Genomic DNA, 25,068 nt, shown 5'->3' on the forward strand with positions numbered 1-25,068 from the left:
GTGCCGCCGCCGGTGGCTGCGGGCCGCGGGTCGGAGCGGGGCTCCCTGCCGGGCGGCCGGCATGAGCGCCGAGGCGGCGGACCGGGAGGCCGCCACCTCCAGCCGGCCATGCACGCCGCCGCAGACGTCGTGGTTCGAGTTCGTGCTGGAGGAGGCGCTGCTGGAGCAGCACCTGCAGAAGCCCTCTCCTGGTGCGTGCCCTGCTGGCCGCCGCCTCCCCGCGGCCTGGGGTTGGGCCCGGCCCCGCTGCCCGGCCCCGCTGCCCGGCCCCGCTGCCCGGCCCCTCCTGGGCAGCACCGCTGCGGGCCGTGGGGGGCGGCGCGGGGGCTCGGCTGCCGTGCTGGGCAGTGGGGAGCGGAGAGCGCCGGGCACTGCCCGCGGCCCCGCGGCGCTTTCACCGCCGGCACTAACGCGGTTTTGCGCATCTCACTTCATCTGTCCTATTTAATAACTTCATTTCTCTGACTTTATTGGCTGGTAGATCGCTTTTCCTTTCGCGTATGTGAATGTTGTGTGCGGAAGTGTTGTTTGTTTGTTCGGTGGGAAGTGCTGCACATCATTGCAGTTGGCAGCTGGTTTTCTCCTATTGGAATCCTGTTAGTGGCAGGAACTGAAGTCCTCCGAAAGGTTCAGTGCTGAAATTGCTCTCTGGGCCTGGAATAAATAGAAATCTCGTCTGATGTATTATAAGAAAGAGGCCATATTTAAACTTTCCTGATCTTTTGACAGTCGTAAGGGGTAGTCATCTTTTTCAGTACCCAGATTCTGCAAGAAGGTGGAGGAAACAGGAAAACCTGGGCCAGTTACATCTACACAACGTCAATTTAAGCATAATCTATATTAGATCTTATGCTTAGATCTACGCTTAGATTTTATACCCTGTTTTGTAATGAATTGAGTAAATAGGTAGTACTTGCTTTGTGTTTCACAAAGGTCAGTGAGAGTGTAGTGGTTACAGTTTGGCCTCTTTTTTTGAAAGAGCTCAAAGGTATTGGCTGTCTTATTGTAAGGAAGAGATTGGGTGCTTTTTTTGATGTTGTTTTTTAACCAATCTAAGAGATTGGGTGCTTTTTTTGATGTTGTTTTTTAACCAATCTGAAAGTATTTTCTAAATATATTCAGAAGTACCAGCAATTGCTTGTAAATATATTTTACATGCAGAGGAGAATTACAAGTAGATATATCATTTTTACAACAGTTCACTTGTGGTTTTATTAGGCAGCATTTATTTTCAGTAGATGCAGTAGATAATTAATACAGAATAGTGAAAATAAGTGTGAGTGTGGTTACCATGGTCAAGTGAACTTTAATGTTAAGCAAAGGTATGTTGATAGTCTGATTTGAGTCAGCATGTGCAGAACACCATTTGGAATTGGAATCTACCAGGTAGCAATGTCAGGACTATAAGCACCAAGGATAAAAGAACCATGTTCATAGCTGGGGAAAAAAAAAAAAATTCTGGGCTTATAAATAATTTAAGGAGTGCCTGTGTCTTTTTGCAGACCCACCACCTGTGCAGCTGATTGTTCAGTTCTTGGAACAAGCTTCAAAACCATCAGTGAATGAACAGAACCAAGTCCAGCCACCACCTGATAACAAAAGAAACCGCATTCTAAAACTTCTTGCTCTCAAAGTTGCTGCTCATCTGAAGTGGGATTTGGATGTGTTAGAAAAAAGGTATATTCTGTACATCTGTACATCTTCATGCTAAGTTCACTAAACTGAAGTGGCATGAGATATTTATTTTAAAAAATGGAAATCTGTCTTGCTCCCTTTTGAGTATGATAATTGAAATCGAGTTGTATTTTGGCTGTAAGTTAGGAATCAGTTTTGATAAAGGCAGTGTGTCTGAATGAATAAGAAGTATTTAGAGAGGAAAAACAGCATGTCTTAGCCATTTAAGATATGTACATGTACATATCTTAAATTATATGTACAAATTTATCTTCATAAAGATAAATTTGAGGTTATGTATTCTTCAGTGACAAAACTAGCGTAAGTTTCCTCATTCTGACATGCTTGAAATTTGAGGTCTTGCTCCAGTAATAACTCCATGTATCTGTGAACTAGGTCACTGAAATGACTGTGGTTGAAATAGACAAACCTCAGCTTTGCATCTTTCCTTTGGAAATTTCAGCTGAAAAATGGTCTGATGAGCTAGAACAGTCAAGAACTACTTCACTTTGGCAGTACTATGCACATTAGGGAGCTACACTTCACAGAATCACAGGATGGGTATGGTTGGAAAGAACCACAGTGGGTTCTGATCCAACCTCCCTACTCCAGCAGGATCATCCAACACATGGCACAGGATTGTTTCAGGTGATTCTTGTTTACACTTGGCTTCCTGTTTACACATAGGTAGTGACAGAAGTTCCTTATTCATTCACACAGATCTCTTGCCCCCTTTATCTAATTTAATATAGAATCTTAAGTCGGCAATAATTGACCTGGTTCTAACTTGCATGGAATTGTACAATCATCTAGGCTGGAAAGGAGCTTTGAGATCATTGAGGCCAGCTACTAATTTGACACTGGCAAGCCTACCACTAAGCCATGTCCCTAAGTGCCACATCTGCATATAATTTAAGTACCTTCAGGATATGATGGTAACTCAGCCACTTCCCTGGACAGCTTGTTCCAATGGCTGACCACCCATTTGGTGAAAAACTTATCCTAAAGTTCAATCTAAACCTCTCTTGGCAAAATTGAGACCATTTGCTTTCATCCTGTCACTTGCCTGGGAGAAGAGACTGACCACCCAGTTGCTACAACCTCCTTTTGGGGAGTTGTAGAGAGCAATAAGTCCCCTCTGAGCCTTCTTTTCTTCTGGCTAAACACCAGTTCCCTCAGCCACTGCTTATAGAACGCTTCTGATAGAACACAAGACCTAAAATTTGTTAAACAGAAATCCTGGCTTTAGCTGCTACAAGTGTAGTTTCATTGGTTATTTTCAATACTAGTTGCAAAGAATGCAAATTTTTCACAAGGTCAAAGGTGCTTTTGGAAGAAGTTGATCTAATCTCGAATAATGTCTAAATTAGTAGTAGTATTTTAGTTGTTAAATTATAACCACAAAAGCTTGGAGCAGTGCAGCCCAGCCTGCATATTTTCTCATTTTATTAAAGAGATTTCTGTCCCAGCTAATGTATGTTGTACTTAGCGCTATTCAAAAAGTTCCTAGTCTTAACTTCACTTTATGTGAGTGAAATTTTATTTGTGATGGAAATGGAGTTGCTTACCTTCAGGGAGTATGATTTCAGGCTGCTTTGAAAGAACTTCTTATTAGCTGGGTCATGCTGTTACAAGTGACTGGATTGTTCTGGTATGGTACCTGTGTGGGTAATGCAGTGGTGCAGAGTATTAGTTCAGCTGTCAGGGCAGCTGAACTTCTGCTTGGGCCCATCCTCTTGGGCTTAATTTATGCAGCTAATACTGGTAACTGCTTTACATACCTGATCTCAAATGCTGAATAAACATCCATGTGATGTTAAGTACTGAATAGGAGTGTACACTGTTTAACATTCCATAAGTAGATTTACTCTAGGAAGTATCTGATTCTGTCTTTTATTTTTTAATAGCTTGTCTGTTCCTGTATTGAACATGCTATTGAATGAACTTCTGTGTATCAGCAAAGTTCCCCCAGGAACTAAACATGTGGATGTAGATCTGTCCAGCTTGCCCCCAACCACTGCAATGGCAATACTACTCTACAACAGATGGTAAACTACTACATGGCAATAATATAAAATCATTATACAACAAAGCAGTGTTTTCTTCTGTCTGTATAATTGTACATAGAAGGAGAAAGAATCCTAAAGTACTAATAAGTATTGTGATCTGTTGCTAGGTAATAGTGAAGGGGCTGAGTCTGAAAAGCTATTCTAGAGCTGGTTTTCTTCCCTAAAAAATAGTCAAGATAGTGGTTTGAACTCTCTCCTTATAAATATAAAAATCTTGGTCTTTCAGCTTTTTATGGACGTAAGAGTATTTATTAGCTGCTAGATGTGCTCTTGAGTAAATGATGTATTCTAATGGTATAATGCTTCTGAAATGGTAAACTGCTATTATCAATGTAATCTACTTATTACACTTCTGAGGCTAATGCCATTCTTTGCTTTTTTTTTTTCCCTGTGTAGGGCCATAAGGACCATCGTTCAAAGTAGTTTTCCTGTAAAGCAAGCGAAACCTGGTCCACCTCAGTTAAATGTGTAAGTTAGATATAATTCATTTGAATGTCACAGATATTTTATAATCAGGAATGTAATTTCTAAGTGGATTAAATCATGTTAATAACATACAGTTTATTAAAATGTCTAGCTGTGACATGGAAAACTTGGATTTATTTCAAGTATATTCTCACTTTCCTGTCAGACACACTTCATACATATACTTGTCTGTTGTTCCACTCTGTCAATGTTAAAATCGGTGTTACTTTGTCATGACATGAAAACTCATGAGAGGAAGAGAGATGACAATTTGCCTTGGCAGAATGCTTATGCTCTAGTTTAGATGGGGTACATTTTATGCATTATTTTGTGTCCCTAACTTACAGTAGCTTGCTTAATATGGTTGTTTTATTACACCAGTTTGAAGCATTGTGTATGATAACCTTAGAAATAATGAAGTATTTTCATTTGCTTCATTGGGCAATAATTTGTAATTTAAACTCAATTTTGCATTTTGCCTTCTAGAAGCTGTGAGGCTTTAGTAACAACTTGTCTGTGACTTTTACATTACAGATTTCTCCAAAAGTTGGAAGTATCTAAGCGGTGCTTTTCACATGTTTAATGTTAATTTTGCACTTAATCATTAGACCATACTTGTTTGCGAGAGTCTGTTAAATACGTTGATTAAACATGCTTTTCTTCCTCTTCCTTATTTTAACTATAGGTCTTATATTGTCCTGTATCTTTCAGTCTCTGATCCTGAATTTAAAAAAAAATCTGTGTGGGAAGATAATTGAAAAATACTTTTAATTTTTACATAAACATGTGAACATGTTTGTGCCCTGACATGTTTGAGAAGATTTAAATGTTGAAGCTTCATAAGACTTGAGGCTGTGGAAGCTTTCTTCATTATTGTTTTGCTATTGAATTGGTATTGGCAATCTGATCTTAAAAAAGACAATGATAACTTAGCAACCTTTTTGTTTTATTGAACCACATTTTCATATAAAACTATCTTTTCATTATATAGTTCTGTGTTTCAGATATAAATAGATAAGCACAGTCAGTGGTCCTGCATAGTGATGTTCAAAATACAGTTAAGCAAAACCAAGCATGAATGAATTATTGTGATCTAGAACATGAAATAAAATAATGTGCAGATCTGCCTTATAACTGAACTCTTGACCTTCTGTGTCTAACTTGCAGTATGAATCATATTCAGCAAGAAAAGGAACTAACTGAAAATATTTTGAAAGTGGTAAGACTCTTTTCCCTTCATATTTTTGCTTGAATTTATACGTAAATATGAATTTTTTTATTCTACAAAAAATGCAAAAGCCAGTTCTACATGACATAGAGCAGTTGTGTAATGTCTTTTTTAAAAACTATCCCTATACTGAACATTTAAATTGTAGCATTAACTTAAACCCAGAGTTAAACTCAAGACTAAGAGGTTAATGCTTTAAATGTTTTTGAACTATTACAGTTGAAGGAACAGGCTGCTGATTCCATCCTGGTCCTAGAAGGAGCACTGAAATTAAACAAAGATCTCTATGTCCATACTATAAGAACTCTGGATTTACTGGCCATGGAACCCGGTATGGTGAATGGAGAAACAGAGAGTTCCACTGCTGGACTGAAAATCAGTGCAGAGGAAATACAGTGCCAGGTAACTTGTACATTTTGTACTAAAACTTTCAGTTTATATCTGCTTCCTTAGAAAAAGTGTTACGGAATAATTTCAAGGTAAATCACTGTTTTTTTTCTATTAGTGTTCCCTGTGTTGTTTTGGGTTTGGTTGGGTTTTTTTGGGTTTTTTTTTTTTTTTTTGGTCAGGTTTTTTTTAATGCAATGAAGTAATACTGACTTAATTAGTACATTAATAGAACTTCTTAAAATCATTGTACCTATTGTTGCTTCCCACCAACCTATCACTTTTGCCCTCTCATTCCCCTGAAATAACCCATTATATGACAAGGAGAGCTTATTGCATTGTTTGCAATGATTATGGGAAAATAATTCTTAAATTTTATAATGCTTGTGCTGAATACTCAGACAGAGATTGCAGTTAAAGAGGAAGCAATTGAAGTATGTGGGGTAAGGTTTGCAGTGTATGTTGGTAAATTAGATAAAAGTAGGAACAGTTAAAAGTACATGGAACATTTGAGCTGAAATACTTAATCTTGACTCGAAACATGATGTCCAGGACCGTGTGTTTGATATCAGTGCTGTTTGCAGGTTTGCTATGATTTGGGTGCAATCTATTTCCAACAAGGATCTACAAATGCAGCTGTTCATGAAAAGGCTAAGGAGAAGTTTTTCAAAACAAAGGAGTTGATTGCAAAGGTAACAAGTGCTCTTTTAGCATGGGTATTCAACTCTTCTGTAAAAAAAAAAAATAGCCTTGTCTAAATTAGTTTGCTTCTTTAGTAGTTTAATAACTCCTAATGGTACACAGCATTTTTAAAGAAACTTCCTGAAGTTCTGACAGTAATTTATTTTTTCATGCTGTGCCTGGTTTGAAATTATTTGGTTGCAGTACATTACTGCTTTGTTCTACATTTTGTAATGAATAGTCTTTTACACAAATTGTATTGATGCAAAAAATGCTGAAATTACATCTCCAGTGCTAATAGTAACTTAACTGAACAGTACATCCTGTGTCCATGGTGATGATGTGTTTTTGAGTAAGGTAACCATACAGCACTTCCTATTTTTTTTTAATCTACCTTTCCCTTAGAAATCAAATTCCCTATGTTCTAACCTTTTTAAAAAGTACATCTTAATTTATAAGTACATTATGCTTCCTGTTTTATTTTGCTTCATATTCCTATTTCCAAAACCACAGAACTCCAGTTTTTATTTAAATTAATTGTGTACATGTATGTTCTTTTGCTGTTATTTGGGGAAATAGTGAGTTTCTGTTTCTGAATTAAGCATATATTTCATAATACTTTGGCTACTAAGATGTGATATAACTCTTATTTTTCAGAATGGCTCATCATCACTTCATTTTACCATAGATGAAGAACGGTTAGCTGGCTATTGTGAAGCTTGTGAAGTTCTTACCTCATCTTCTGATGATGCATCTCAACAGGCAACTCCATATAGTCAAATCCACAGCTGTATGAAATCTGGCAAATATCAGGTAGACTGCCTAAACAATGCCATGTGTATTTGGGGGAGGAGGGGTTTGTCGTTCTGTGTGGAGGATTCCATTTGAACTGGTACGGATTTTAAGAAGTTTTAAATTTTAAATGACAGTTTAACCATTAACATACTGTTTTAAATCCTATGTGTTCAGCAATGTAACATAATCAGGTTAGATTAAAATATCTTGGATTCCATACAGTGGTAAATAATTCCTGTCAGCTGAAATAAGGGCTTTTCAGGTAGAGTTGAATTCTTTGGGTTTCAGGGACTGTTGCTACTTAGATGTGCAAGTTTGTTTTGTGATTTTTTTGGTTTTTTCTTTGATTTTTCTGATGATAAAGAACTTCTTTTGTTACTTGATTCCTTTCTGATTATTCAGTTAATTTTAGCATTAAATATGGATGTGAGCTGTTTCTCTTAGTTTCCTCATTTTTACCAGATAAAATAATTTTCTGTCTAGTTCTTTTGCATTATGCATTGACTATACCAACTGTTTTTGTTACAGGACTTAGTGAAGATATTCCTTGAAGATAACCTAACCCTCAGTTTGCCTGAACAGTTCAGACAGTCAGTGCTGAGAGAACTCTTCCAGAAAGCTCAGCAAGGGTGAGACATTAAATAATAATCAATGTTCAATGAGGATGAAGAGCAATTTTCATTAGTTATGCTTTTTGTGGGAAGTATGTGAAATCTTTTAACAATTAACTATTTATATCCAAGAAACTTCAGCCTTTGTTTCTGTTAGCAATAGTCTAAACTACATTTTACATCACACCACAGCTCCTCAATTATATCTCACTGTGGCCATATATGGAAAAAATGTAATGAACATTAACACTTGATTTTATCACTTGACTAATTTTTTTTAAGATTTTTTTTTCCACCTGCTATGATACCACTCTTCATTTGTCAGAGCTATCCTGTGATCTTCAGTTTTGTGTTCATGCAGGAATGATGCTCTGGATGAAGTCTGTTTCAAAGTCTGCGTGTGCAACACAGTCTGTGATATATTACAAGGTCGAATAATTGATATTCAGTTTTGTCAACTGTTCCTGAAACCCAGCAAAGAGAAAATAGACTTCCTTCTTGAGGTAAAACATTAATCTAAAATTGCAAGTGAAAATGGTGTTTAGTGAGAGACTTCTTTCCCCGTGTAACTTATTATTGTAAGCGATGCTCAAATTTCTGAAGCAGAGAAAGGTAACTTCTCAAACGTCATTCAACTTGTTTGCAGTTAGTAAAGCTCCACTCAGTGATCAGTTCTGCATTTGTTGTTCATAGCTCTGTTTCCATCTGTCAAGGAGGATCCAGTGGTGAGCTGTTTCTTCAGCTTGTATTTGAAATTGCTACTATTCCTGACATTTAAATTATGTAGAGATATTGCTGAATATTTGTTCTAGTGGATCAAAGAATCTAATTCTCCAAGATAGAGAGAATTAGTAGAAAAAGTACCTGTGGAAGAGGACCACTTTTCCTTTATCAGCTTCGTTGTAGAAGTTAACATGTGGTAAAGTGATCCTGAGTTACTGTTACATGTGAGACCTACACTGTTACCCTTAGTGAAGCCTTTTAGGAAACTGTTATTGCTTAAACTAAACTTAGTCCTTTTATTGCTTTGCTGTTATTTGCATGTCTTTTATTAATTTGAACCTAGTTATTTTGCTTGTTTCTTCAAGCATGTGGCAAAAATTAACTGATGGGACTCTCTACTGCAGAACAAGTAAAAGCTTACATCAACTGCTCATATTGGGACTGAAATATACTTTAAAAAAAAAGTATTGCAAGCTGACAAATTCAACTATCTAGTTATTTTTCAACTGCTGGTTAAAAAAATAAACAACCCAAATCCTAGTGAATCTTAGCATTTTGTACTTAGAAATACTTAATTTTTAAGCTCATGTGCTAAATGATCTTGTGTGGCACTCAGTGTCAGAGCTTCTGTATACCAGGGGAATAGGAAAAAGGAATGTGGATTTTGCCTGAAACATCCTATCTTACGTACAGATTGAAGGAAACTGATCCATATGTGATGTCAATAGCTTTTATCAGGTTTACTTTAGAGGCAGTCTTATTTCACACAGTTGCACTGAGATTTCTTTATTAAGCTTTGTCAGTCAAATCTTATCTTACTTTGGCTTACAAGAAGCCCTTGACAGCTGGACTCATCTCTACATTTAGAGTAACCAAGTCATGATAGGGTTACACATAGTAAAACAGAAATACTGGTTTGATTCTAGATGAATTAGGGTAACCACCCAGCAATGCTGCACTTGGTTCCCACCCAACAGCACTTGTGCAGATTCTAAAATTGCTCTACAAAGTGAGAACAACAGATAGGCTAAAAGAGCTTGAGTTTTTCAGCCTGGAGAAGCAAAGGCTCCAAGGGGATCTTGGAGCACTTTCAGCTACCTAAAGGGGACTAGAAGAAAACTGGAGAGGGATTTTTGCATTTTATTGTGGGCTAGGACAAGGGTAATAGGTTCAAATTGAAAGTGGCAGGTTAAATATTAGGAAGAAATCCTTTACAGTGAAGGTGGTGAGGCACTTGAACAGGTTGCCCTGAGAAGCTTTGGTTGCCTCATCCCTGGAAGTGTTCAAGGCCAGACTGCATGGGGCTTTGAGCAACCTGGCCTAGTGAAAGGTGTCCCTGCCCATGGCAGGGCTTTTAGAACTGGATGATCTTTAGGGTCTCTTCCAACCCAAACCATTCCGTGATTCTATAACTTTGTTGCCTCACTTGAGAATAGAGGTTTACTGGCTGTTACTATTTGTGAGACAGAAAGCTGGTCAGTAACACTGGCTGCAACTAAATATTACAAATGTGCAAGGGGATGGCTTAGTTATTTTCTGCTTTCTTTACCAGGTTTGTTCAGGGTCAATAAACTTGGAAAGTGCTTCTGAAGAATTGAAGAGAAGAATGGCAGCATTTCTCAAGTATGTGCCCATATGAAGATAACATGAATTTGCACTTTGTAAGCTATGAAATACAGCACAATAAATATTTCAAGAATTTATAACTGGAAAAATAAGCACTTTTTCACTTTTTTCCTGCTTATGTACTAACATTTTTGTTTGTTTAGAAACTTGTGTTTGGGCATGGAAGATCTTCAGTTCGTCTTCATGATTTCATCTCATGATCTTTTCATAAAACTGCTGAAAGATGATGAACGGAAGCTGCTCATTGACCAAATGCGGAAGAGATCCCCTCGAATCAATCTGTGCACAAAACCTGTGACTTCTTTTTATGATATCCCAGGTAATTTTCACAGCATTTTCATTAACTTTTGATCAGACAGTGCCTTGTTTCCATGATGAAAACCTTGAGGTTACCAAGTGCAGGTCTGTTCTCAAAAAAGTTTAGAATGTTTTTAGAGAAAGTACATTCTGTTGTTAGTTGGTGCATGTCCTGCTTGTTCAAGAAGGTAACTGTCATGTGCTTGTATCTCAAGTGAATGTAATACATATGCTCAAATAAAAGTGTCCTAGGTGACAGAGTGAGAGAGTATGGCATTGTTTAAACAAATGTGGCTGTGGCAGCTGTTCCCAGAAAAGGGAACCCTGCCTCTGGACTTAGATACATTAATGATGACGTGATTGTGTGGTAAGCTGGACCAGGAGTGCCATCTGAATGAAATTTTTAACCTACCAAAGTAGACCATAGATTTTTTTCAACCAGTTGATTTTCCCAATACAGCTGGCTGGCTGTGCAGCCACACAAGTCAAAGCTAACAAGAGGTGCCAGATGGTGGCTGGGACTGGAAAGACCTTACCTTTTTAGCTCTAATGGAGTCTTGCAGTAACTTAAGCCAGTTAAGACAATATGTATTTGTACAATATGGATTATGTACACTAGAGCAGTATAGGAGCACACTTTTAATGCAGATCTTGAATCTATTGCTTCGCTATAGCAAAAGAACTCAGAGCTGCTAGAGTGAGGAAGGGCACTTGGAAGCAGCCCTTTAGGTCAGGCTGAAGGTAGCACAAGGTGCTCATCAAAGGGCACAAAAGGATGGCTGGACCTATGGAAGCATGATGTATCTGCTGTTCTTACTACATTCTGATTGAAGTGTTATATACTAAAGAATTGGAAGTATCTACATTGACAAGAAATGTGCTGGGGATGTGGTTGCTTTTCTTCTAGCTTCAGCTAGTGTCAATATTGGCCAGCTTGAACATCAGCTTATACTGTCAGTGGATCCTTGGAGGATTCGCCAGATCTTAATCGAATTGCATGGTATGACCTCAGAACGCCAATTCTGGACAATTTCTAATAAGGTAACTTAGTTCATGTGGTCACAAGAGACTATGATTGAAGGACTAGTTAGGTAACATACTGCAGTGAACAACAAACATTTTCTCATAGATCCTTAGGGTGACTTATCTTTTCCCTCTCTGCATAGTGGTGGTTTAATAAGAATGATGATACATATCTAAACTCACATTCTATGTGAAGAGTATTACAACAAAACCCGTAACCTTTGTTTTAAGGAATTACTGGCTGTATCACAAGCTTTCCTTATGAGAAAATATGTTTTCCTAGCTTGTGCTTTTAGTGTTCTGAATAGATAGCAATATTGTTTTAGCTTAAATTTCTGTTATTAGAAGGTTGGAGCAGGAGAGAGGAAGACTTTGTTTAAATAAAGATATCTTGACTTTTTTTTTGTTTCTTCCCTTAATTATTGCATATTCAGAGTGTGAACAATGTGTACTTGGGCACTTTTATTGTATTTCAAAATGAGCCATGTATTACTCGTGATTAGATGTAAAGATGGGAATTGGCAGTCATTTTCAGTATTTGGGGTTTGTTTATGTTGTTTTAAGCAGTGATGTGAATTCTAAAACTTGTTTCTGTGCAAATATCCTATGCATTTCTCTCCCAGTGGGAAGTACCAAATGTTTACGGCAGTGTTATTTTAGGAATCAAAGACAGTCTGACTAGGGATTTGGTCTACATCCTGATGGCGAAGGGATTACACTGCTGTGCCATTAAGGTGAGCAAGCCATCTGGTTGGTTTGGACCAACTTTTAGATTGGTCCAAATTTCATTGACTCTTAATGAAGTGGAAAATTTGGAAGGCCGTTTTTTAGAAAAAACTTAAAAACTGGGTGGTGAGGGAGGTGTTGTAACAAGCTCCATGTGTTGTGTAATGGATAAGTATTTCTGTCTCTCAAAGTTCCATCAGCAAAGCAAAGGTAATGGCTTTCCAGTGAGTTGGGGCTCGAGATAATTTAATTCATGTAAAGTTTTAATGACGTTGTTCTAGATTATGTGGCATCTACATCCAGTGGTGATTTGATTTACTGATATGAAGTGCTGTTGTTTTGAATAAGTGTTTTACATAAGGAATTTATTGGAATGCTGTTCTATTTTCCTTGTAATTGAGAAATTTGCTAAACTGCAGCTAAAACAAAATTGTACCAAGCGTACCAGTAGTTGTTTCTAGCATGTTTTTGCTTAAACTCCTTGTTTTGTTTTCAAAAGATCTGGAACTCTTAAGCTTAGTAGCAAGTCCAGAGGACTCATAAGTAGACACTTTGAGATGCTTGAGCAGTGCTGATGCTAATGGATGTCAAGGCTGGTTCAGCCAAGATAGATCTGAATGCACTTTAGCTTGCAGTATTTCCCCTTATGAATTTGTTAGGAATCATTCATGCTTATAATTTTTATTGCAGGATTTTGTCCATGCAAAGCAGCTTTTTGCTGCTTGCTTGGAGCTTGTGACAGAGTTTTCTCCAAAGCTCCGTCAAGTCATGCTGAATGAAATGCTGCTTTTGGACATTTACACTCACGAAGCTGGAGCTGGTGCTTCTGGAGAGCGTCCTCCTTCTGATCTTATAAGCAGAGTCCGAGGCTATTTGGAAATGAGAGTACCTGGTAAGTACATTACTGTCTTTCTGAGGATGCAGTAAAGCACAAACCTTGACAGAAGGGGGAAAAATACACAGCAAAATAAAACAATATTGTATAGCAGATTAACCACATAGGTGTGTAAGTGGAAAAACAACAGTGACTTTGCCACTGGTTTTAGTAAGTCTTCAGAAGTTTCATTAGCTTTTAGAAGTTATAAGTGAGCATGATGCCTACCAGATTGACAGTTTCTGTTCAATGTCACTTAAAGGATTGAACAGGATAAACATCTCTGCTCTTCTGCTTGAAGGGCTAGTTGTTAAAGCTTTCTCCTGGTTTGACAATGAGAGAGTAACATTGTACTGTTGTGATCAGATGAAACCTTGTTGCTCCTAATTTCCAGAGGTGAGGTCTCTCGTAGGGCCAAGCATAGTATTTTCCTGTCATAGCTGTGGAACAAAAACAGCTGATGAGAGGAAATGGGATTTGCTTGTTTTCATGCAATACCATTTTACAACACTCTTTTCTCAAAAAAAAAAGTTAAACAAAGAATCCCTTTCATTTTAGATATTCCTCTTCGACAAGTTATAGCTGAAGAATGTGTTGCTTTCCTGTTAAACTGGTGTGAGAACGAGTATTTGACCATGCAAGTTCCATTACCTCTGGTTCAAACTAATCCCTATGTGAAGGTAACAAGTACTCAGTCTCAAAACTTTCTCAGACTGTAATTGACTTTTTTGTTGAAGTATTTTGTACTTTTCAAAGCAAGTACCCTTCTGCTGGAGAGTGGGGCTTTGTGGCTGTAATGAATTAAGTATGGGGTAGAACATAGTAGGGCTAAGCAACAAGCCTGTTTAGCACTTGACTAAAAACATGGAAGCTGTGCTGCAGGAACATATGAAATCTTGGCCCGTTGTCAGTTGCTAGCTGAAGTTGGTCCCATCAGGTTTGTGTGGTTATGATCCATGACTGAAACACTGTAGCACTTCCCTAAAGGACTCTTAGCTGGAATTCAGCCTAGATTTATGTAGAAGATATGAGAAGTGTGCAGATCTGTTTTCAAGTCTGGCTTCTTTTCTGTTCCTAAGATACTTGTATTCCAAATGCACTGTAAGATTTCCATTCTTTTATCCAACACCAGTGTTGAATTTTTGGAGACATTCAAGCCCTGCCTTCTTTGAAACCTTGTTTTCAAAATTGTTTCACAGCAATATTTCTACTTCTCAGTTAGGCCATAGAGTAGAAGGCAGGTTGTATAACAGGACAGATTCATTTTTACCCTGCCCTGCTTACCTATGATACTTCCTAATTTCTGTTCTGAGGTTCAGATTTTTTGTATAACATTGTGCCAGTTTCAGTTATGATTAATTACTATATGGACGTTAAGTGAGTTCTAAAGAGCCAGTCTTTGTAAAATGGAATTTACGGGGATTAGGTTTTATATAATATGCAAGTTTGTTTTCTGGAGCTTTTAATAATGAAATACACACCAAGGAAACTAATAAACAGAAAAATGCTCTGTTTAATTCTTGTTTTCCAGCTTCTTTATCACTATTCTCTGCTGCAAAATTTAGTCACATTGCTTTGTAGTTCATAATTTAAAATCATTTGCTTAGCCATTTTAAATACCAGTAATTCCTTTGCTGTAGATGATATGCAGAGAAGCCTTAGTTCCTGTATTTTTTCTGTTGCATTGCATAGCTGGGCCAGTTGCTGGCTGCTACGTGCAAGGAACTGCCAGGTCCCAAAGAAAGTAGACGCACAGCTAAAGATCTCTGGGAAGTCGTTGTACAAATCTGCAGTGTATCCAACCAGCACAAACGTGGCAATGATGGAAGAGTGAGTTTGATAAAACACAGGGAGTCTACACTGGGTATTATGTACAGGTATGTTTTCTAAAATTATTTTTGAAGATGGCTTGAATAGTTAGTTTGATCCCATGTTCTCATTAAAAATTGTTTGGATTCCACTATCAGAGTGATGGCAGCAGCTAAAGATCTGAGTAAAAATCCTGTCCACTGTGCGAGTTGGGTAGTTAAGGATGTGCTGACTTTCTTTTTCAGAGGCAGAAGAGGAGTGTGTGGGAGGCAGCTCTCCATGCAGAAACTGAAGCATATATTGCTGTGCTTCCATTATAACCAGTGCAGATTGTCCAGTAAAGTCAATGGCATCTAGAGGCCACTTGAGCTGATGGGCTGGAGCTGTCTGCTTTGCAGCAAATAGAATTATTCTGTATCAGTTTTATACTTTTATAGCTATATCAAGGACATAGCTCACAGCATGAGTATCTGTAGTTAGCTTTGTTTCTGAGTCTAAAGCTAAATGTTACTCTGTCTTGAAATGAAATTCTAATTCAGCTGAAGTCTGTGAAGAGTAAGAAAATCAAATTACCCTGGTCAGTAGTCTGTCAGACACCTTGGCAGCCTTAGCCTCAAATGTCTGATTCAGGACTCTCTGATTTGTCTGGTGTCCTTGGCCTGTTCTGAAGTCTAAGCCTAAATATAACTTGTCTAATATGGTACAGTTTGGCATGTGTGACTGTATTGAACAGCTTCCCACGTTAAAGCCTTGGGAAGGGTGTCTCTGTCAGACCTCTGTCTGTGTCTTTACCTTCCTTGAGCTAATGAGGTCAATGTGTGCTAAAGGCCAGCTGTGTTTGCTTGTGCTGCTGTGGGACAGGTGTAAGAGGGTACGGACGCGCTGTAGCTTCCAGCTGTGTACTTGGGCAAGGAAAAGGAGTGCAGGTGTACTCCAGGTACTGAACCTTTCCTGACCCCTCTCAAACAAAAAGGGCAAGTAGAGGGCAGTGACCCTGTTGTTACTGTTATTATGGAAAAGAAGTAGTGAAAACTTTTCCAAAGGCTGTCCCAATAAGGATTGTCTTATAGTGACAGTTTCTGATGTTCATTACAAGGAAACTGAAGTACATTATCAGTGATCACTGTGTGCCCTCTTCTGTGTGTAGGTCATTGTTGCAAACCTATCTTGGGGAATTGCAGTTCAGTTCAGTTGGTTTCCCTTTTAGAGTCAGTGGTTGACTTCTGTGATTTTCATGCATTTTATAGCTTGATGGAACATACCTCTTACTTAACCTGTTTTTAGAGTAAAATTTGCTAGTAACTGTATTAAAAGTGAATGGGCTGGTTGAGCATTTTTATTTACATGCCCTGCATTTGTAAACTTAAGAGGTGAAGGGGTATTTTAGCAGGTGAAGAATTTGCTCTACTGATTTGTTTTTTAAGTGTGCATATATTCTTGTGGATGATTACTTACATGGGTACTTATGTCTCTAATTTAGGAGTGAATTGTTGTCCTTCATCAAAAAGCTTCGGGTAAGTCACAGTGGTGCTGAAAATATGTTTGCAACTAAAACTTCCTTTTGGTGTAGTATTTTTCTGGACTCTTTGTGTTAAATTCCAGAAAATCTAACAGTTATTTGGGTGTTTCCTATGACTGAAAAACGTCTGAGTTTGCTATACCTGGCTTACAGCAGTGTGGAATAGCTTGTAAAAAAATTACCCTGAATTCTGATAGAGATCTGTTTACATTGGGAGTGTATTTTATTGCAGCTGTCACGAAGCAAAGCATTCCTTTTGGAGGCAGACAGAAGCTGCTACATGCATCATACTAAGCAGCAGAAGTAAGAAGGAGGGAAATTGTTTATAGCTTCTGGGTTTGTAAATGCATAGAAAGTTGTAGTAAACCTAGCTTAATTTTAAAGTTAGGTAGTAATCACAGAAACAACAAAAAGATGCATAAAGCAAAAGTAAAGTTTATATCCAAGGAGTTGCTCAGGAAAATCTGAAGTAATTAAAAACTTTCTACAGAAATATTCTTGCAGTATCCTTGTGTCGCAGATCTCTTGACAAAATATTGTCCTATTTCAACAGGAAATTGTAATGAGTGCATAACTTCTTACAGAGTTTTAAAGCTTAGGGAAGAAAGTGGAGTTTTGTCAGTTCATGGGAATATTTTTTTCCCCCTACAGGAACCATTGGTCCTAACTACAATATTATCCTTGTTTGTCAAACTTCATAATGTTCGGGTTAGTATATATAATCAAAATCTTTCTTGGCTTTCTTGAAATATTTCTTCTTGTGATTTCTCATACCATCTTTCTTCTCTTAGGAAGATATTGTGAATGATATTGCAGCAGAACACATTTCCATCTGGCCCTCATCCATCCCCAAGTAAGATGATGATAAAACCCACTTTTTTCTTAATACTATATGTGATGGGTTTGGTCCCAGTTACTTTTAGTGTGATTTCTCCATGGAAAGGCATCACTGCCCCCATTCTGTCTCTGGGAAGGTTGGTTTGAGGACATGGAGAGTTTTGATGGTCCTGATGAAGATATGGGAAAGAAGAAAGAGGAGAAGAAAAATTGTTTGTTTGTTTTTTTTTTTAATCTGTGTGCTTTGAAGTACATGTTCATTATATGTGAACTATATAATACTTTAATATGAAATCACTAATTTTTTCAAGGTGTGTTTGAATAATACACAAAATAGGAAGTGGCAGATGGTATGTATTGATTTATTCTGGCTGGGTTGAACTGTATTTCTCCACTGAAATTTAGAGGCTCTGTGGGGTGGGATCTCAGAATTTCATTTAGTTCTGGCTTTTTGTTAAAGCCTCTGAAGGCTGTATTTGTTTGGTGAGATTTGCTGTATTGTAACAACAGTAATCTTAGTCAAGACAAAATCTTTTCTGGACTTAGTTATGCTTCACACTTAATGCAAGGTGGTTTGGACTTTGACTAGATGGGAAATCAAATTAGTGGTTAAAAAAACCAAAGCGGTAAGTTAGGAATTATTTTTCTTTCTTTTTCCTTTAGTCTTCAATCAGTGGACTTTGAAGCAGTAGCTATTACAGTAAAAGAGCTGGTCAGCTATGCCTTGACTATCAATGCAAACAACCACTTCTGGCTAATTATTCAGGCAGATATTTATTTTGGTAAGTGAAACAATGTCTGTGTTTAACGTGTATAGAGGAACCTTGCTGAGATTTGTTTGACATAACCCTCCTTGTATTTCCTTTTATGAAAAGAAGTTTAAGTGATATATGAACTTAAAATCTTCAGATGTGGTGGTATAGGTGGATTTGCCTGGGAAGGTGTCTAAGCCCACAGCTAGCTGAGCTTCTGATAGGTCATGCAGCCTTGCTTTTAGGGTAAGGGAAACTTGGACAGTTACCCTTAACTTGACTGTTTTAGTGCAGTTGGTCTTTGAGTGGTGTAATTGTGCAAAACTGTGGCACTTCAGTGTTTTATAAGTGAATAGAAAGTTGTGAATAGTGGTTGCTTTTAAATGTAGAGATCAGCTTCAGTGGAGCACAAGATGAGCAGAGTGGAGACGATCTGTATTTTATATAGGGAAGTGTCAAGGGTTTGTAAATGAGGAAGCATGGGAAGGGTTTGTAAATGAGGAATAGCTAGCTATAGCTTTATAACCCTTGGGGTGAGAGGAGGAGTCTTAGTCCAGTGTTCAGTGCTGTCATGTTACATGTAGGAGAATAACTCAGGGTTATAACCTGTTTTCTGGTGTTTATTGCCTGTACAAAGTGCAGCAGCATCCCAGAAGGAGGACATTTATGTAGGAAGCCTCAAAGCTGGTACATGAAAGAACAGCGGGTGGAGCAGTGGCAGTGGTCTGTATTTCAGCAGCCGTGGGCAAGCAGGCTGCTCCTGCCACAGCCCCAGGAGGCTGCTGCCTTCCCCACAGCTCAGGAAGGGCTTACTGGGAGTAGTAGTGCTGAGCCTGAGCTATCAGAGTGCTGTTCTCTCACCCATACTAAACTAAACTCCTTCGTTACCCTGTGTGTGCTGAGCTCATTGAAAATAAACTTCCATTCTAAGTTGATGGATTCAAGATCAGCTACCTGAAAAAATAAAAAGCAATCCCAATAAGGCAGAAATTTGCCTGTGGTACTAGTTTCTCTGATTGTGTAGTTTTTCCATCTACCACTGTGTAACCACTTTGTGTGTCCATGCTTTTCAAACAATGAAAAAAGAGTAATTTTCCCAGTAGACTTCAGCTGTGAGATACGCATCTGAATAATTCTATAAACAATTGATCTGAGTATTAAAGTACTGTATTTACTTTTGAGAGCTTATTTTGCTTTTTTCCCTTCGCAGCAACTAATCAGTATTCAGCAGCCCTTCACTATTACCTGCAGGCAGGAGCTGTATGCTCAGACTTCTTTAATAAGATGGTGCCACCAGATGTGTACACAGACCAGGTGAGCTAAAATGGGATTTGCAAAAATCTCTTTGGATTCAGTCAGCATCCTGATTCTATGTAGAGACTAAACTGTCCAGCACATACACATTCCTGTAGCATGTTAGGTGTTATATCTTGATGCATTGAGGAATACATGCCCTCATCGGTCCTTTTTCTTTTTTGGCTTGTTGCTTGAAAGCCTTAGAAAATCTGAGACTTCTCCTTTGCTGAATCACAGAAGGCTTTTCTGTTAGTTCATAGAGCCTGCAGAGCTGTGTGCTGGGAAAGCACTGTGGGACACAGTGGTGTGGAGAGTAAATGGAAAAGGCCAGAGCACAGTCACTGTGTGGTGTGACCATCCCTGGCTCATCCCTGCAGAGCCACACCATGCTGGGCAGGGCTGGGGGCCAGACCTGCTCAGGGCAGTGCAGCAGCTCTGCCTCACCAGCACTGCTCCAGTGCTCACCTCAGCTCCAGCTGCTGAAAACATCCGACTCCTGCTGTGCTGGAAATCTGTATCGGAATGAAGGCTCAGTTCATCAGTGCATGTGCTAAAGCCTGGGAGTTTCTAGGGGGTAGAAGAATCTATCTAGCTGGTCCCTTGAATTAAAAAAGAAAATAATAAAAATTGCAGTTTGTGTTCCAAAACAAGCATTTCAGAACATGTTTTGTTTTTAACCTTTCTGTAGGTGATAAAAAGAATGATCAAGTGTTGCTCTTTACTCAATTGTCACACCCAGGTAAGAAGTGAAACATGGCATAAACTAAAACATTTGCTTATGTTTATATAGGGGACAAAATTAAAAAAGACTGAATTCAACTTCCCTTGGAAATTCAATCTGCAGTAGAGTAGGTTTTATTACCTTTGCTTCTAGGACAGTTATAGGACTAAAATTAACAGGTAAATAAACACATACATGGAAAAGTAAAAAGTAGTATTCTAGGGGTGTTTTGTCCTACTTTTCTCTGATAATATAGACTTTTTTTAAGAGAGGTGTGCAGGTATATTGTGGGAACCGGCTTTGTTTTTCATAACTGCAGGTGCTCTTGCTGATCCAAGGATCAGTCACTCTTCAAGAAGCAACTAAGCTTTAAAAGCTCTTCAATGTATTTGGAAACCTAGAAGCCAAGTCGCTCCCTTCTGATCTGAGTCAATCCCCTTTTCTTGTAGCTGTTGCTACTGTTATGTCAGAATGATCTCTGTTCAGGTGCTCAGAACTTGCTTGCCCTGGAAACAAGGTCTAGATTAGGTCTAGAAAAGGAGTGGAATGAACAAGGCAGTGTGTGGGAGGTTTGTCTGTGGGGAATTAAGGCTGTCAGAATCACAGAGTCTTTCCTTACAGGTAGCTATTTTGTGCCAGTTCCTCAGAGAAGTAGACTATAAAACTGCTTTTAAGGCACTGCAGGAACAAAACAGGTAAATGTTACAACAAAGTTTATAGATGCTTAAACACAATACGTGACTCTGTCAGTTAACCTGCCTTGTCTTTCAGTCATGATGCCATGGATTCTTACTATGAATACATCTGGGATGTCACCATCTTGGAGTACTTGACATGTATCCTTTTGCTGGAATACTACATATGTTGATGTTGAAGCTGAGAAAAAGTCCATTACCTACCTAAGTGACTTTTCTTGACTTATCCTCAGATCTCCACCACAAAAGAGGCGAGACAGACAAGCGGCAGATAGCAGTAAGTTAACCCCGGGTGCTGGGATTTCTTTGGAGAGTCTTTCCCTCCCTGAAATCACCTCTGAAAATGTGGTTTCAGTTCCAGTTTTAATTTTGTCACACAATTCTTGTAGAATCTGGGTGCTTACATAAAGTTGTGGCTGAAGGGGTGGGGTGGTAGGGCATACAGCAAATAAATACAGAAATAAATCACCCATGGAACTAGTGCTGAAAGTGCCCTGAAATGAAACAGCTCTACTGGAAGGCCTCATGCTGGTTGTGTCTCCTCTTTTGTTTCAAGATAAAAGCCATTGGCCAGACAGAGCTGAATGCCAGCAATCCTGAGGAAGTCCTACAGCTTGCTGCACAGAGAAGGAAAAAGAAGTTTCTTCAAGCAATGGCAAAACTTTACTTTTAGGCTAATGCTGGAAGACTATTACAAAATGTGTAAAAGTAAAAAAAAATCTTTCAAGACTTTATTTTTAAAGTCATTTAAATTTTTGTACAACATTTACAGTCTAGTATCTTTCTTCTTAGAAATAAATGAAATCTTACAATAAACCCCTTATTTTTACAAACTGTACAGAAGGCTGGAAGCAACTGCAGCTAGTTCCACAATGGCTTGTTTGAGAAGACATGAATTCAAGTTTGCAAAGTTGTTGTGAGTGTAATGTGGCTGTGGGTGGCACTTGATGCTCTAGTGCAGCATCACGGGCTGCTCAGTGTAATGTAACACTTGTCCCTGGGTGTGCAGCACAGATAGAAGCATCATGAGAAGGGGAAGAAGACTGATACCCTTCTTTCCCAGTACTGCCCTTCATCACAGAAGTGACTCAGAGGTAGTGAATCTGAGGAAAACACAGTAGTTAATGCTGCTTATAAACACTGATAACACTGTTCCTATGACGTGAGTGGTTGTAGAGTACCTGCAGGCTCCCTTTATTCCATACCTTCTCCAGTTCTCATGCTTTTCTTGTTGCAAGTGGGTGGCTGGGGACTGCACTTCTTCCAGTTAGGGTTACTGCAGCACCAGGTTCTTTGCTGGTACTCTCACCTGAGGTCAGTGATGCACTAAAACTGAAGCTTCTGGCAAGCTTAAAGGGCCTCCTCTGGAGCTGGGATTTGACACAAGGCTGGCTGCACTGTCCTGCACACACGGAGTGGTTTCAGAGATGTGAACTGCTTACCCACAGGCTTCTGCAATACTGCACCTGAGCTGGGGGGACTGACTGACATGAGTGAGCTCTGACCTTACCAAGGAAAAAAAAGGGTCAAGAAGAGGTAATACATACAAGCTGTCAATATTCTTCTCATCTAACCCAATTTAAAGCAAATCTGCCATGTAAGCTGAGTGAACAAATCTTGCCAGCCAGCCCTATTTTTAAGAGTTGTTGAAAGACATAAGTTAAGAATTCAGTTCTCACTATTTTAAGTCATGTCAGAATGGCCCAAAGTGGTCCAGGCTCTTGTGATAGCAGGTGCAATGCTCAGCTGAGCTCTTTTTTTTCAAGTCTGTAGGAGGATGTTGGTCTCAGTTTCCATCTGCTATGTTTTTTACTGCCCAAATCTTTAATAGCAGTAAAGAGCATTGAGTCACCTTTAGTGTGGTCTTGTTCTGAAGCACCAAGTCCTGTTTCTGAATCTGTTCATGACAATTGACTGTATTTCATTTCTTCTCTGTGCTTTTGGGAGGGGTTATTATTCCTCCTGTTGACACAGGTGATAACTGCCCTGGGGCAGTAGACACTACTCCACTGTTCACTTCTTCCTGCGCATTGGGAAAAGAAGACAACAGTTAATACCTGTGCCACGGTCTCCTTTTTTGTGGCAGGAGGAGGCAGCAGTGCTTCCTCACACAATTCAAGTGCTCTAGAGTCAGGATACTGAGAAAACCAGTGACATTGCATAATAAAGTTACTTGCATTACCAGTACTGGAGAGCTGTTTGTGTGTGCTGGGAGCATTAGGCTAAAGCACCTGTTGTTTATAGCATCACTGGTGCTTGGGCACTCACTCACTGAGGTGAGCCAGGCCAGGTGTGAGCAGGGAGCTGCTTTGGCCACTCAAAGCTGCCTCAGGACAAGGGATGTGTAATGAACGCTCAGCTGCCCAAACTGCACATCCACAAACCACTTACCAGCATGTCCAGATAGTTTGTGTGGGTCTGGATATTGTGTCGTTCTTCCGCTGCAACCTTCTTGAAGTTCTTCAGCTTCACAGGGACCTTTTTTGCCACATTCACAAAAGGAACCATCCACTGTACACACTCTGAAATGCTGTCCCAATCTAAGCCTGAAGGGCAGAACACCAGAATATATTTAGAAATCATGAGGGAGTTGCAGTGTTCCAATATGGCCACGAGTTAAAAAGCACAATAAATAATACTACAGATAAAAATTCAGAAACATCCTCCCAGAAACAGCCAACATTTCCTTATACTCATTACTTAAAAGGGTGGTGTCTGGAAGGGGAATGGAGGTCACAAGGGTTGTTGTTGCTTTCCAGGGGAAGCTGAAGTAACCTGTGGCTTGAACATGAGATTGTGGGTCATGCTATAAAAACACACTGGGTGTTGCTGACAGACATGCACAACTGCTCAAGAACTACATTTCAGGAGAAAAAGTGGCCAAATATATAGCTAATCATCCCCCAAACATCTGGAAGTCATAGAGCAAATACTAGCCCAAAAGCAAGAACAATAAATGTTTCAATTCCTTAGCAAAAGCTGCACTGCTGGTGTTTCCTTCTTGAGTCTTTCTGAAATAGTGATAGGAAGTGAAATTAGAAGGAAAAGAAGCACACAGAAGAAATATTGGTGTCAGTGTAGTCTTCGGCAGCTTGGTAAACCAATACCATCTTAAGCAAGTCTGTGACAGCTTCCAGAATTCCCTGCCCAACAAGGCCAAGCTTTGCAGAGGCATCTTACCTGAAGTTTTCTTAACTATTTCGATTGAGGTATAGTGGCAGAGCGCAGCAGCAGCTAGTGTTCTGTATGGGAAGTCCAAAGAATTCACATCCAGAATACACAGGTCTAAAAGCTGAGGACATGAAGAGTAACAGATTTTAATAAGCTGATACTTTAGCATGATCCTTTCTCAGAAAGGCCTATGCACATGGCACCTCCTACAGCCTCTGCCCCAGAACAGGGCTGAGCTCCAGGAAGGTATTGTCTTAAATTTAAATACTACCTAGTGCAGTATTTACACCACTGAGCTGCCCAGCTTCAGTAAGACTCTCTGAGGCTGGGCACAACACATGCCCATACAAACAGAACGACAGCTCTTCTAAAATAGTCAAAACACTCCCCAGGCTGCCTTCTTGGCAATTACACAGAAAAACTGTTAAGGGTTTACTACAGGTAAAAACAGCCTAGAGTCCAAAATTATCCACCTTCCTCTCAGAGCTGTCACTATTGTTTACAGAATGCTGGAGTGATTAAAGAAATAAAATGGATTTTTTATTTCACCAGCATACAGAAAATTCTTAAAGTATGTGAAAGCAGGGAGAAAAGAAACACAGGGGTAATTGTCCTCAAAACTGTATTTCTTTGGTGGAGCCAATCTTGCACATTCCTTAACAAAGTAACAGGTGAGGGGGAAACAAGGGAACGCTTAGGACAAAGTGGCTTTCAGTAGCAGTTGTCACTGACTCAAGAACCATTTTCTAACATTTTATTACTTACCTGGGCTATTTGAATGAATTTTTCCTGAGAATACTGAGGTAGCAGCACTTTTGGAACATCCTTCAGAGCATCCACTTGAAGATAAAGGTTCAGCCAAGAGACAATTGTCACTGGACAGAGTTCCCATTTTAAAGCCTGCAAATATTTAACAAACAGTTAAGTGCCTTAAACCACTCAAGGATAGTTTTGTGCTCTGATTTCTTCCTATACCTCTCCTGAGATTACTGTACATATCCTAAAAACACACTAAAAAGTATTTATAATTTCCAGTACAAATATTCTTTTTAAGTTGTATTCTCACTGTTTTTTTGAAAAGGCTGTACT

At 39.1% G+C, this 25,068-nt stretch overlaps 2 protein-coding genes across 4 annotated transcripts in view; one reads left to right on the forward strand and one right to left on the reverse strand.

Annotated features, from left to right (window-relative positions):
* INTS8 (integrator complex subunit 8) lies at positions 1 to 22,995 on the forward strand. Its single transcript, XM_021543223.3, has 27 exons — positions 1 to 191; positions 1,503 to 1,677; positions 3,582 to 3,722; positions 4,140 to 4,211; positions 5,376 to 5,427; positions 5,656 to 5,838; positions 6,408 to 6,515; positions 7,162 to 7,317; positions 7,828 to 7,928; positions 8,272 to 8,413; positions 10,186 to 10,256; positions 10,403 to 10,578; positions 11,464 to 11,597; positions 12,203 to 12,313; positions 12,996 to 13,197; positions 13,738 to 13,859; positions 14,872 to 15,056; positions 16,469 to 16,502; positions 17,159 to 17,215; positions 17,299 to 17,360; positions 18,008 to 18,126; positions 19,307 to 19,410; positions 20,081 to 20,131; positions 20,735 to 20,808; positions 20,885 to 20,949; positions 21,042 to 21,085; positions 21,365 to 22,995. The coding sequence occupies exons 1-27, from the start codon at positions 62 to 64 to the stop codon at positions 21,479 to 21,481; spliced, it is 2,988 nt and encodes a 995-aa protein (XP_021398898.1). The 5' UTR covers positions 1 to 61; the 3' UTR covers positions 21,482 to 22,995.
* The window catches only part of CCNE2 (cyclin E2), a 14,031-nt gene continuing 10,117 nt past the window's right edge, over positions 21,155 to 25,068 (reverse strand). For all 3 annotated transcript variants that reach the window (XM_085572360.1, XM_077782881.2, XM_021543224.4), the window contains exons 9-12: positions 24,745 to 24,879; positions 23,989 to 24,100; positions 23,200 to 23,354; positions 21,155 to 22,831 (exon numbers count right to left, since the gene is read on the reverse strand). In XM_085572360.1, the coding sequence (XP_085428486.1) occupies positions 22,730 to 22,831; positions 23,200 to 23,354; positions 23,989 to 24,100; positions 24,745 to 24,879 (504 nt within the window). In that variant the 3' untranslated portion in view covers positions 21,155 to 22,729. The remainder of the gene's footprint in view (positions 22,832 to 23,199; positions 23,355 to 23,988; positions 24,101 to 24,744; positions 24,880 to 25,068) is intronic.

This window comes from Lonchura striata, chromosome 2, assembly GCF_050655825.1.
Source record: "Lonchura striata isolate lonStrDom1 chromosome 2, ASM5065582v1, whole genome shotgun sequence".
In the NCBI taxonomy this organism is placed as follows: domain Eukaryota; kingdom Metazoa; phylum Chordata; class Aves; order Passeriformes; family Estrildidae; genus Lonchura; species Lonchura striata.